At 44.6% G+C, this 12942-nt stretch overlaps 1 protein-coding gene across 1 annotated transcript in view; it reads left to right on the forward strand.

Annotated features, from left to right (window-relative positions):
* Positions 1-11802, forward strand: part of CMYA5 (cardiomyopathy associated 5) — an 88010-nt gene extending 76208 nt beyond the window's left edge. Inside the window, exons 10-13 of the mRNA XM_055342226.1 lie at positions 2246-2379; positions 3621-3720; positions 6297-6470; positions 10923-11802. Coding sequence (XP_055198201.1) covers positions 2246-2379; positions 3621-3720; positions 6297-6470; positions 10923-11169 — 655 coding nt within the window. The 3' untranslated portion in view covers positions 11170-11802. The remainder of the gene's footprint in view (positions 1-2245; positions 2380-3620; positions 3721-6296; positions 6471-10922) is intronic.
* Positions 11803-12942: the final 1140 nt, after the last annotated feature.

Raw genomic sequence — 12942 nt, forward strand, 5'->3', positions numbered from 1 at the left:
AAAACTGAAAAGCAGACACCCTCAAACCAGTATTTTTGGTACTTAACAACCTCATCATTACAAAATGAAGCCAGTATGTTTTATTCCTTCTTGGAACTGAAATTTTCTCACCTAGACTTGCCACTCCCCACTCAGGCTTCAGGGTAACAAGGCCTGGGCACATGATAAGTGATTGATAGACATTTGTTTAATGGATGAATGAAGTAAATTCAGTTCAGGCACAAGTATGCTTACAGAGACAATAATTTTACTGCTTGTTATAATGAATGTACATCTAAACCATCAATTCAGCCATTAAGTCAAATAAGATAAGCATATACACTCACCCCAGAATAATATTCTAGATACCAGTTGGGAATTACTTTCTCAATTATGGGACATGGTTTTTCATTAACTAACTGAAGCATAATTAGTTGTCAGTGAATATGTGGCTTAATGATTCTGGTGGGGCTAAAGATAGTACTTGCAGAGGGCCCTGGTCAGGTGGCAGGTCCTAAAATAACAACCAGTAAGGCCTGACAAGTTTCCAGAGGCCTCTTCCACCAGGACACTATTAAATAGCATGTGCGCAAATAGACCCCATCTGCTCCCTGCCCCTGCCCTCTTCTTTCTGAGGAACACATTGGGTGTTTTTTCCACTTTTAGACATAATGGGGGAGGGCACTGTGACTTTGTATGTATTTTCTGCTTTTAACAACTGTTCAATTGCTTGGTTTTCTGAATCAATGATGTTTTTTCCTTTTTCTGATTCTCCATAATGTTGTCTAAGGCAGGTATTGAGAAGTGAAATAGTCACCAGAAGTAGAAATGACCTGAAGAAAATCTTTGATTCTAACCCTTTTGCAGTACGTTTGTTAATAACAAACACAAAGAAAAATGAAGATAAACAAGCAAATAAATGGATTAAAAAACCCCTATCCTTCTGAGAATGAACAGGAAGGGTACTGTACTATTGTTCTCACAGACCATAATCCAGTGCACATCTCCTGGGAACAGGGCCCTGGCACTAGCACTCAGATTAGGAATTCTTTCATTAGTAAGGAGGCTAACTTGTAACTATCCCCAAAGCCTCTCCAAATGGAGGCTGGAAAAATAAGCGGTTGTGTTATTTACCTGTGTAAATGCTCTAGGCCATGATATCAAGCAGATTCAAGAGAATAGAAAAGAGGCACAAAATTACTTCAGTTCCCCAGCAAGTTGAGAGAGCTCCATCTTCAAATCCAGCAAGTCTAGATGTGGTTAAACGGTTGGGCTGTTACCCACTGGCACTTAGACACTACTACAAGCACTTTTATTTTAATATACACGGGAGATTTAGAAATAGCAACTTTGGAAATTTTATTTTTTTTTAAAGACTTACTTATTTATTCATTCAGAGAGAGTGAAGAGAGAGGCAGACACAAGCAGAGGGAGAAGCAGGCTCCATGCAGGAAGCCCGATGTGGGACTCGATCCTGGGTCTCCAGGATCACACCCCAGGCTGCAGGCGGCGCTAAACCGCTGCGCCACCGGGGCTGCCCAACTTTGGAAATTTTATTTGGCAATTAGAATTCTCTTTACTTGCTGGGATTAAGCTTGCCTCAAAAGATGCTGTCTTTTTTTAGGGGTCTTCTGTTTCTATAACTTTAGTGGCTTTTGTAGGATGGCCATGTCCAAAATCATCACTCACCTTAAGTTTTCTGCTCTTCTCGATCTGCCAGTTAGATAATTAGCATCCTTTGTATTATAGATTGCTTTAACATCATCTTAATCCTTATGTGCCCTGTTAGGCAAAAGTTGATAAAGAAAATAATATATTCTTAGAGACTCACTAACCACAAAATTAATCTATTTCAAAGAGCAATCTGGAAGGCATATATTGGAGAAAAGTTGACAAAGATAGAAGTAATTTGATAAAGTAATCTTAGTGGACCATGACCATTTTGTAAACCTACCTTGCTAACTCAGTGGTCACCAAAAGGGAAAAATAAGTTATTTGTTGATAATAAAAGATCATTTGCTACAGGATGAAATATGATGAGTTGTTTCGATGTGGTCTTATATTTATTTTTTTAGATTTTATTTATTTATTCATGAGAGATGCAGAGAGAGAGGCAGAGGGAGAAGCAGGCTCCCTGCAGGGAGCCTGATGTGGGACTCAATCCCAGGACCCCAGGATCATGACCTGAGCCAAAGGCAGACACTCAACCACTGAGCCACCCAGGGGCCCCACAATCTTATATTTAAAATTATTTTTTTGTATTTAGATCCTTCTCTGGAATTAAAGGACTTCAGCTGAAAGTTAACCTCCAACCCAATGACAATTACTTTTTCTACGTGAAAGCCATCAATGCATTTGGGGCGAGTGAGCAGAGTGAAGCGGCCCTCATTTCCACCAGAGGTACTTTCTCCTTTACACACACACACACACCCCTATTTCCAAGCCTTTCCATTCCTTCTCTTTTACCACTTAGAGAAGACACACTAGAAGCCTCTTCTTAAAGCCCCAACCTCTTGGCAGTGCTGGGTTTTTGGCATGAGGATCCAAGATGAGTCAAAGACCAAGATGTTTCTTTCTTTTCTTTTCTTCTTTTTTTTTTTTTTCTGGTGCAAGGGGTTCTCAACCTTGGCTATGCATTAGCAATCAGCCAGGAGACTTAAAAAATACTGATACCCAGGCCCCACTCCTGGAGACCCTGATCTAATTGATCTGGAGGTGGTTTTTGTTTGGCCAATGCCAATATGCTATAATTAGTGGGTATGTTTTGAGTGTATTTTGGGGACAGTGAGATGGGAATATTCTTTTATTACACTGTAAACTCCATGAACAAGCTTCCAGTATTATTCTACTGTTTATTTTTGGTGCTTAGCACATAGGTTGTGCCAATTAATGTTTGTTGAATAAATGAATGGATAACTTAAGGAAGTGATAAAGCTGTTCAATGACATTTTGGAGAAAATAGCCAAATGATGCCAAGGAAAAATGCCTGGCTGTTCTCAATTATTGTGAAAAGAAGTGAGAAATGGAAAGGTGATCATTATCTTATCCTAAACCTGAAGATGGGAGAAGATTGAGGGTGGTACATTAAGTGACTTGCTTAGCCAGTAAAAACTTGTGCACATACCTTGTTTGTGATGTGGTGAGGGCCCACCTGATGTTTATAAGAGAAGAAGACATGAGGGCTGCCTGCCCAGACATGTTTCCCCAGTCCCAATATGGCACCTGCACCTTCCCCTGTTAGAACCACTCCTTTAGCTTACCCCAGTGCATCTTCAGACTAGAAGGTGCATATGAATCTCTGAAGGAGCTTGTGAAAGTGCAGATTCTGGTTCAGTAGGTCTGGGATGGAGCTGGAGATTCTGCATTTCTACCTAGTTTCCAGATGATGTAGACGCTGCTGGTCCAAGGAGCTCACTTTGCATAGCAGAGGGAGCTCTTGTCCAGAAGGCACACCAGCAGCGCCAGGAAGAGGTAAGTAGCCACTGGCATTCACGCATGCCTTACCGTGGATGAGATCTTCAGCTTGTGGATCTGAAAACACTGATGCCAGGGGAGAGTAAGGTCTGAAATGTGGTGCTTGACCCAGGGACAGCACTTACCGTCGTGGTAACACTCTAATCCTCTTTTCTTAACTGCAATAGGAACCCGATTTCTTCTGTTGAGAGAAACGGCTCATCCTGCCCTGCAGATTTCCTCAAATGGGACAGTGATCAGCTTCACTGAGAGGAGAAGGCTGACAGAGTAAGTAGGAGGAGGCCCCTGATGGCCTCAGCAGTAGAGTCTTCTGAGCTGCCCTCTAGTGTGGCCTCAGCTGAGCGTATTTCTTGGTTTCAGGGACATGCCTGGAGGTACGGTATGGAATATCCACGTGAGCACTCCCATACGGTTAATTACAGTTCACCACTAGGAAAAAAGCGACAGTAGTTCATAAGTTGGAGCAAGTGTTAGTATTTGTATCGCAAACACAAGCACAGATGGTTTTGTTTAAAACATAGGCTGGGGATCCCTGGGTGGCGCAGCGGTTTAGCGCCTGCCTTTGGCCCAGGGCGCGATCCTGGAGACCCGGGATCGAATCCCACGTTGGGCTCCCGGTGCATGGAACCTGCTTCTCCCTCTGCCTGTGTCTCGGCCTCAATCTCTCTGTGGCTATCATAAATAAATAAAAGTTTTTAAAAAAAAAAATAAAAAATAAAAAAAAAATAAAACATAGGCTGTTTTCAGGTACCATCTCTTGTTTAATGAAAAAAAAAGTTCAGGCTAATTCTGCTTTTATCTTCAATAGCAAACCAGGTTTTGTATCTGGCCACTTTAAAAGGAATAGATGAGAATGACATTCTGTTGAGTTTCTGGTTCTGGCCACATGCAGGACTTTCATATTTTCAGATTTTTTTGTCCCTTCCCAGCCAGTAGCTGCCATGAAAAGGAGCATTAATGAGCTAAAAGCTGAGGGTATCATGGGAAGACTGTTTCACGATTTGTCAAGCAATCTCTCATGGCCATTTTAAGGATCAAAATGGTCACAGGGGAGAAAGCACATGAAATGCTTTGGAAGAGTGTAACACATGTGGGGGAGTACAGGCTGGTGTGGGTGCTGATGGTGCCCCGGTGTGGCTGCCAGCAAGCAAGCACTCCACACCATGCTGAGTTGCATGGTTCTGGTCTCGGGTTGCCATTCACCTGTGTGTGGCCCAGCTCAGGTGCCAGCTGCTCCTGGAAGTCTTCTCCGGGCCCTGGCCCCCTTTTATCTTTTCTGTGAAAAAGTCTGAGCACAAGCGGAATCATTTGTCAGCCATCCCCCTCTTGAATAATCCTCAAGCAGCAGCACTGTCTTCTGCCTCTTTGAATCTCATGGGGCCTGGAACATTGTAGGTGCCAAAAAAATATACAAATAAGTGAATTCAGGGGGGAAAAAGATTTATTTGTTTGTTTGTTTATTTATTTATTTATTTATTTATTTATTTATTTATTTTTGGGAAAAAATTTAAAAAGTAGATTGGGCTTTTCTGTCTTTTTGATTTTTCAAAAAATAAAAAATAGACTGGAAGTTGGTAAGAATTCATAGATAATAACTGATGATAACTATAATGTGTTTCATAGTATTTTATTTATTAGTAACCCCAAAATTCACTCATAAATATCAGGCAGCCAGGCAGTGCTCAGGGAGCAAGGGCCTGTGGCTATCCACCTCTTTGGAAGGAGGTTGTTGGATAAAGACGTGAGAAAGTGAAATACATTCCTTTGCATTAATCATTTTCTCATCTGTTAAAAAGAAGAGGGTGCTGACTGAGTATTAACACTGTTTAAATTAAAAATGCTTCCTTGCTGTCTCAGCCGTTTCAAAGCAGAATTGAGCAACTCATGCAGACAAGGTCGCCCATCAGCAGTTCAAAGTGCTTGGGTTCACGGTGCCTGTTTTAAAAATAGCTAAGATGAGACAAAGGAGACCTTTCAATGACCTCTCAGGTGCTACAATCCAAGGAGGCCAGGTCCCAAAGACTGTTGACCACCACTTGTACAAAGCATACTCATCACACCTGGTCAGCTCTATACCTCACCGGCTGCCTTGCCTCCTAAGAGCTGCTCTCTGTGCCCAGCAAGGTCAGCAAACATGGGAGCTCACTGGTAAAGAAGATTTTGAAAACTCCTTCCCCACCCCACCCTCTCCCTATCTTCAAGGTTTTTTTTTTTAAGGTTTTATTTATTCATTCATGAGTTCATGAGAGACACACACACACACAGAGAGAGAGAGAGAGAGAGAGAGAGAGAGAGAGAGAGCAGGGACACAGGCAGAGGGAGAAGCAGGCTCCATGCAGGGAGCCCGACGTGGGACTCGATCCCGGGTCTCCAGAATTACACCCTGGGCTGAAGCGGCACTAAACCGCTGAGCCACCTGGGCTGCCCTTTATCTTCAAGTTTTAAAGAAAAATGTTGCAAGTTATGTTCTCTTGGAACTCCCCAGTGCTTCCCTCCTTTTTCCGCACAATCCTTGAAAGCAGAGATGTGCCGTTTCTTCTTGTCCCACCACTATTCTGGTTATTTCCTGGTACTTAGCTCCCTCAGGAGATGCAGTGTGTACTCTACATACATGTTGTCTGTGGCAATGGGAGTATGTCAAATGCACATTGTGAGTCTGTGGAGTTCTGTGGCGATCGGGTCAAGTTTGGGGGCACAATGAACAATGGGTGTCTTAGTCAAATTCCAGCAGTTTCCAAGGATAGAGTCCTGCCTAAACTGTGCGTGGCTTTGTGAATGGTGATGTTTATGAGATGAAAGCTGGTGATCCTGTGCTGGCTTAACTGGATCCACTTCGTCTGCAGAATCCCATCAGTGTTGGGTGAGGAGCTGCCTGCCTGTGGCCAGCATTACTGGGAAACCACAGTCACAGACTGCCCGGCTTACCGACTTGGCATCTGCTCCCACTCAGCTGTGCAGGCTGCTACCCTGGGACAAGGGGAGACTTCGTGGTATATGCACTGCTCTGAGCCACAGAGGTACGCTGGAGCCCTGTCCTCCCTTGTTGGTCAAAGTGTCACAAGTCGATGTGTAGGCAGGGGTCTCTGGGGCAACTAACAATAGCATCCTAGTTCCCTGCCCAAGTCTGAGCCAACAAAGAAAGAAAACAGAAGACTCAAATATATGAAGACCAAACTATTGCTCTGATTACTGAGGAAGCCCATTTTAGTGAATGTGGTTCATATGCAGGGGCAAGGACATTTCTTATACTGAACCCTGTTAACAGACTTGTACGTACCCAGAGCTGTTAACAGACTTCTACGCACCCAGATCTATTAACAGACTTGTATACACCCAGAGCACCCTGTTAACAGACTTGTATGCACCCAAGCCAGCTTCTGCATCCTGCAGGACAGAGTTGGTCCCTGAAGAAACAAAGAAGGATGTGTGTCTCATTGGGAAGCTCATAGTCCAGAGACAGGGACCTCCAGGCCATACATGGCCAAGTTTTCCTTCTGGACTCACCCCAGGGTGGAGGGAAGGGACGAGGGTCATACTAAAAGCCCCCTCCACAGAGGAGTCCACAAAAATGAGGAAAGGAGTCCCCAATACCTTCCCCTTACTGGCCTATATCAGGAATTGGCCTACAGGAGCCCACAGGCCATACACGACTGCTTCCTGGTTTTATAAAATTTTATTAATAGTTTTATTGAAATACAGTTATACTCATTTGTTTACGTATTGTCTATGGCTGCTTTTGCAGTACAATGGCAGAACTGACCAGTTGTATTGGAGACCAAGTGACCCCCAAAGGCTAAAAATATTTACTATCTGCCCCTTTACAGAAAAAGTTTGCTGAACTGTACTAGTAGCTTTGTGTAGTTGGTTAATGTGATGAAGCCCCAACCTGTGTTAGTCTCAGAGAGATAAGGCAAGGACGGGATGATCTGAATATGCTCACAGGGTGGTCTTCATTAGAAATGTGACTTTAGTCCTGGCCTCGTGCTTGACTAGCCTCCTTGTGGCTACTCACCACAATTCATGAAGCCTTTGAACATATCCCATAGGCCTCATCGATCTTGCCAGGGGAGAATGACACCTGATCTGCTACATTTTTGGGTGGTAAGGATCACATGAAGTCAGGTACAAGGAAGAGCCTTGAAATTGTAAAGTATCATAAAAATGTGAGGCATTATTCAAATGTAATGCTTTAAAAAGGAAGCCTCCGGTGCTCACCAGTTCCCAGAAAAAGGCCCACAGATTGGGATTTTGCATATCTCTGGCTTCACATTTCTCCCTGCATCCTACTTGACACAGTTTGATTTTCTGACATGGTTCATAAGGACACTATATCCAGAAGCTATTCAAAGTCACATTTCATCAAGTCAGAGCAATTATTATAATTGATGTTCATTGCTGCACAATGCTTAAGGACCTAACCCCTGCCCAGAGTGTAAAATCTCTCAACTCCAGAATTTATAATGAGCAGATTTAGAGCTGGAACCAGATATAGATTTCATGAAAATTTCCTTAGACACTTGAACCTTTAAAACCCCCAAACCAAAGACTAGCCTCCAGAAACAAATTCCTATATACTGGAGAACAGAATTATATCCTGTCAGCAGGTTCAACAAGCTTGGTCTTTGGCTCCTTCGGGCCCAGGGTAGGCTCTGTGGATTCAGGGAGGAAGAGTGTTCCCACCGGTGTGGTCACGGTGCAGAGACATCAGGCCTCAAGTACTTTCACTGCATGTTTCATATACAGCACCTCTGGTTTAGGCACCGTGGGAGCCACTGTGGCAGACCACCGCCTCTGTGTTCCACATTTCTGGTTTCATGATTTTAAACTAAATTGTATGACTCTTGATTCTGTTTGCATAGAATCCAAGCTTTAAGATGTCACAATGGGAAAGGAGAAATGGGAAGAGTCTGAAGACACAGAATCAGTTAGACTTCTTTCTGTCCATTCCCCCTTCGGTCACAGCCTCCTTACCTCCTCTGTTATTCCACCCCAGCCACCATGCCTGTACCTTCAGGGGGCGGCCTGTACCTCATGCTCTCCTACATGTCACAACTGGCAGATTTTTCTAGAACATCATTTTCATCATATCCTTTGCTTTTTTTGCCCCCAAATCTACAAACCTCTAGAGTGATGCCAACACTCAGGTGGGACCACAGTAAAGAGAGGAATCCAGGACTAAGGTGACCAGAAAGGGGGCTGTGGAGCCCTCAGAGGAGTAGCCACCAGGGCTCAAAGGGATCTGGACTCAGTCTGGGCCAATAGTGGGATTCACGGGACTGGACCTGAGCATGGGGACCCCAGTACAGCAGTTCAGGGTCACACAGGTGTCTAGAGTCAGGCTTCTAGATGATCTTTGAGCAGACACTGGCAGTCCAAGAGGGGGCAGTAAAAGCTGGGCAGGGAAACTGGCCTCAGGCAGCCAGCCTTGGTTTCAGGCCCGACTGCGGGTTTGGAGAAGAACTGATATGCTGGATAGGAAATGGAGGCAGAAGAAGGGCAGGGCACATTCGCAGTGGAGCCAGGTCTTCAAGAGATGTCTCTCCTTCCTTGGCCTCTGTGGGGGGGATTGACTCAGGGACTGACTGGGGCTGGGCCTGTGAGCACTGGGAGCCTTCTAAACAGGCTGAGGAAATGGCTCTTTTGGGCATTCAGAACCCTCTAGAACAGTGCTTGCAATCAGACATTCTGTGAAGGTAGATAAACGGTGTCACAGATGGCTGTTGAACACTTGAAATGTGGCCAGTAGGACTGAAGAACTGGACAGTGAATTTTATTTAATTGTGATTAATTTAAATTTAAGTGGCCACATGTGGCCAGTGGCAATTGTGATGGACAGGCAGGTGTAGATCCTGGCCGCTGACTTACCTATTCAGGTCACGTCCTCAGAGTCACTCCCATGTCCTCTCCAAGCCGGTCAGGCAGTTGGTGACATCGCCCCTGACCTAGGGGCTTGCTCATTTTGCTGCCTGGCCATTGCTCCTGCTGCCCCTGCTGGCGCATCTCGCCCTCCCTCTTTCCCACCAGCCAGTTCAGACCCATGTGCTCCCACAGCCCTCCGAAAGCACCCCCGCCTGCACCGCTGCCCCCTGGCGCTGCCGCCTGCAACCTTGTGTTCTCTGTAGCCCCCAGAGCTTCCAGATGTGCATCAGCCCCCACTGCACAAGGCATCAAAGGTCCTTTAGTGTCATGTGAGCCCTGCTTGCTTTCCCGTCTCCCAGAACCGCTGCCCTGTCACATGAGCTTTTAGTCTACAGCAAAGTTGCCGACTTGCCATTCCCTAAACACACCTGTGCTGAAGCTTCTGGGCCTTGGAGACTGACACCATAGGCCTTAGAGGTCCTTGGCTCTCTGGCACACCAGAGTCACTCACTTGCCCCAAGGCTGGAGGCCCAGCCAGCCCCAGTGCTTCCACCCCTCACACTTATACCATCCTCACGGACCTTTCCCTCGTCTCTTCCATCTTTCATTTCTTCCCCTCCCTGCTTTCAGGACCCCAGCTCTGCTTCTGAGACTGCCAAGAGGAAACACCAAACTTAATGCTACTTTTTGCACCGAGCAATTTAGCTTCTTTTGTTTGGCAATACCCCCTTCCCAGCCTGGTCTGGAACCTTTCCTTTCACAGCCACATGGATCCTCTGAGTGTGTTTATAAACACTTTCCCAGTCAGTGCCCTGCGATGGAGCCCCAGCCGGAGCTCACGTTTAAGTGATCAACAGTGTTTTCCTCACTGGTTGGGAGGGCCTGGGTCCCCAAAGGGCAAGGAGAGCGTTCTGTGGTCCTTCAGATACCCCCAGAGGCCAAGGAAAGTGCCGGACTCACAGATACGCCCAATGAATACTTGTGTTAAATTTATTTGAATTGAAGAGAGAAATGACAGGCAGCCCCCCACCCCCCACCCCCCACCCCTGGGCTTCAAGGCTACAGAAAACATTCAGGAGATGAAAAGGAAAGTAGGTTTGGGGTAGGGGGAGCCTATACGAAGGAAGAAGTTGGGCAAAAATAATGAAATTTTTTCTTAAACTTCTTAAAGGCCTTTATGTAAGTTACTTATAAATTTTTAAGCTGTAAAATTAATACATTTTATGGAAGGCAAGCCTGCAGTACTTTTTAAAATACATGGCAGCCTCAGAGGAGTTTTATTCAAAAGAATGACACACCATGAATGCGGTAGTTAAAACATGTGGGCAGCTGGGAAAGAATTAGAATGTTGAGAAAAATCACAAGGGAGGCATATGCTGGTTATTCTGGGACCGCCTCCTAATGTAGAAGGAGCAAAATTATTAAAAATGCTTGTCTGTTGGGATGAGCTCTGCATTTTAGCATCTAGGAGGGATCTGGTTAAAGGATCTGGGACAACATTATTGCAACTCACTATTGTGAAGTGAAATTAATAACTGAAACATTGGTTATCTCCAAGTGATCTTTGTCAAGATTTCCAGAGTTTAATTCCCTGTTCTGTTTCATTCCAGATACACGTTCTTCTACAGCGGCATCGTGAGCGATGTTCACGTGACTGAGCGTCCCACCAGGGTGGGCATTCTGCTGGACTACAACAACCAGAGGCTTCTCTTCATTAATGCTGAGAGTGGGCAGCTGCTCTTCATCATCAGGCACAGGTTTAATGAGGGTGTTCACCCTGCCTTTGCCCTGGAGAAACCTGGCAAATGTACTTTGCACCTGGGGATGGAGCCCCCAGATTCTGCAAGGCACAAGTGATCACTGGCTTTCAGAGTTCACAAGGGCAATAATTCACATTTTGGGGGTCTATTGTTCTTTCCCTTGGGTGCTATGTATTATTCAAAACGTCTCCCACACATTCGCGCTAATGATAGCTACACGCACAGCGATCAGCACATGAACAAAACCACCAAGGGAGCCTTGACTTTCTAGGTAGCTTGTGAGTCAAGAGGATGGAAAAACAACCTTCACCCTTTGCTTCCTAGAAGTTTGAGTTCTTCCCTAAATTAAAAGGATTTATTCCCGAGTTGGGAACCACAACAGAGAAGGGGTCGTCCACCTGTTTTATTGGCAAAAGAAATCCTCGGAGGGACAGGTCTGAGCAAAGGGAAGGTTGTGTTCATCATCCCTCTCTGATGAGAAACATGTGCTTTTAGCAGAAGAGAGATGTCACCTCACTCCACTAAAGTATCATGTTTTCGAATCATTAGAGAAGGTGTTTTAATTGTTCTAAGTTGATAACAAACTCTTTTGTAATAATATGTACCGTAGGACATGAGTCTCTTTTCCCTGAATTTTTAGATGTAGACAAGTGCTAGACATTAGAAATTTCCATTTTGTTAAATAAATGCTTAGATCCCATAAAACAAACCATGTTGTATGAACTTCTTCTCTGTAACTTACGAGCCGGGCATCTGTGGATTGGGGCACACTGCAGAGTAAATGACCATCCTACTTGAGGGGCTTCTGCTATGGCTAATTTTCACCTAAGAATTTTACATATATCTTTTAAAAATCCAAACACTTTAATCCCATAGTTACAGTCAACTACAGGAAGCTGGGAATCTCTTTTTGCCAAAATGAAATGGTTGGTCATTTTTAGATACTATATTGAAATCTCTCGGAATCTTCCTAAAATATGTGTGCAAAGTTGATACATCTAGAAGGCATTTTGAGATGATTGCTCTTATTTTCTATAATGTAAATATTTTTATCTTATTTATAGACTTTCTTAACACTACGGATTCATTTATTTCTCTTCCCGAATCAAGAAATAGTATCCTACTTTAAAGATCTATTCTAACTTCTATTGACTAACAGGTGGAAAATACAAATTGGGTCTATCACCCTAGTAGAGCCCCTTCAAAGCTATCATAACTCTGCTTTAAAATGAGAGCAGCTACTGGCAAGGTAGCTACTTAGTGAAATAGGAGGAGCAATTTACTGCTCTGTTGAGAATGTTATCTTCACTTTTGTCAAGCCTTAAAAGTGTTACCATCAGGTTCTGAGTCATCAGCAACCCATGGTCACTATTACTTTTTCGGTGAGAATGTCATGCAATTAAAAGCAGGAACAGTAGTGGCAACCTCATGAATTTTAGAATTTGTGCCAGTTTGGGTTTCTCTAAAAGTAGACCTGGAGATAAAGGTTTGGTGCTGGCTGTTTACACAGGAAGTGATTCTGGGAGGCATACTGGGGGAAGTGGGGGAAATAAGACAGGAAGGGGGAAGAGCCAATAAAGGACATGTTTTATGAGTGGGTTATTGCTACTGCGAGCAACTGGGGTTCACTTGTACAGGGGGCACCCTGGAAACCACTCAGAACGTGCCAGTGGCTGTCCAACCCTTGTTGGTCGAGGGTTGCCCGAGGGGGCATTAAGTTCCCATCCCCTACTTTTCCAGGCTGTGTCCCTTGCAAACACCTGTGGTCCTCAGAAAGCCCTGAGACAAAGGAAATGAGAAAGAAAAGCACCTGACACGGAGTTGTCATTGGACAGCTGGTACACTCACATGAGCCAGGGCTGAGTCGGGG

This window comes from Nyctereutes procyonoides, unplaced genomic scaffold (assembly GCF_905146905.1).
Source record: "Nyctereutes procyonoides isolate TBG_1078 unplaced genomic scaffold, NYPRO_anot_genome, whole genome shotgun sequence".
Lineage (NCBI taxonomy): Eukaryota > Metazoa > Chordata > Mammalia > Carnivora > Canidae > Nyctereutes > Nyctereutes procyonoides.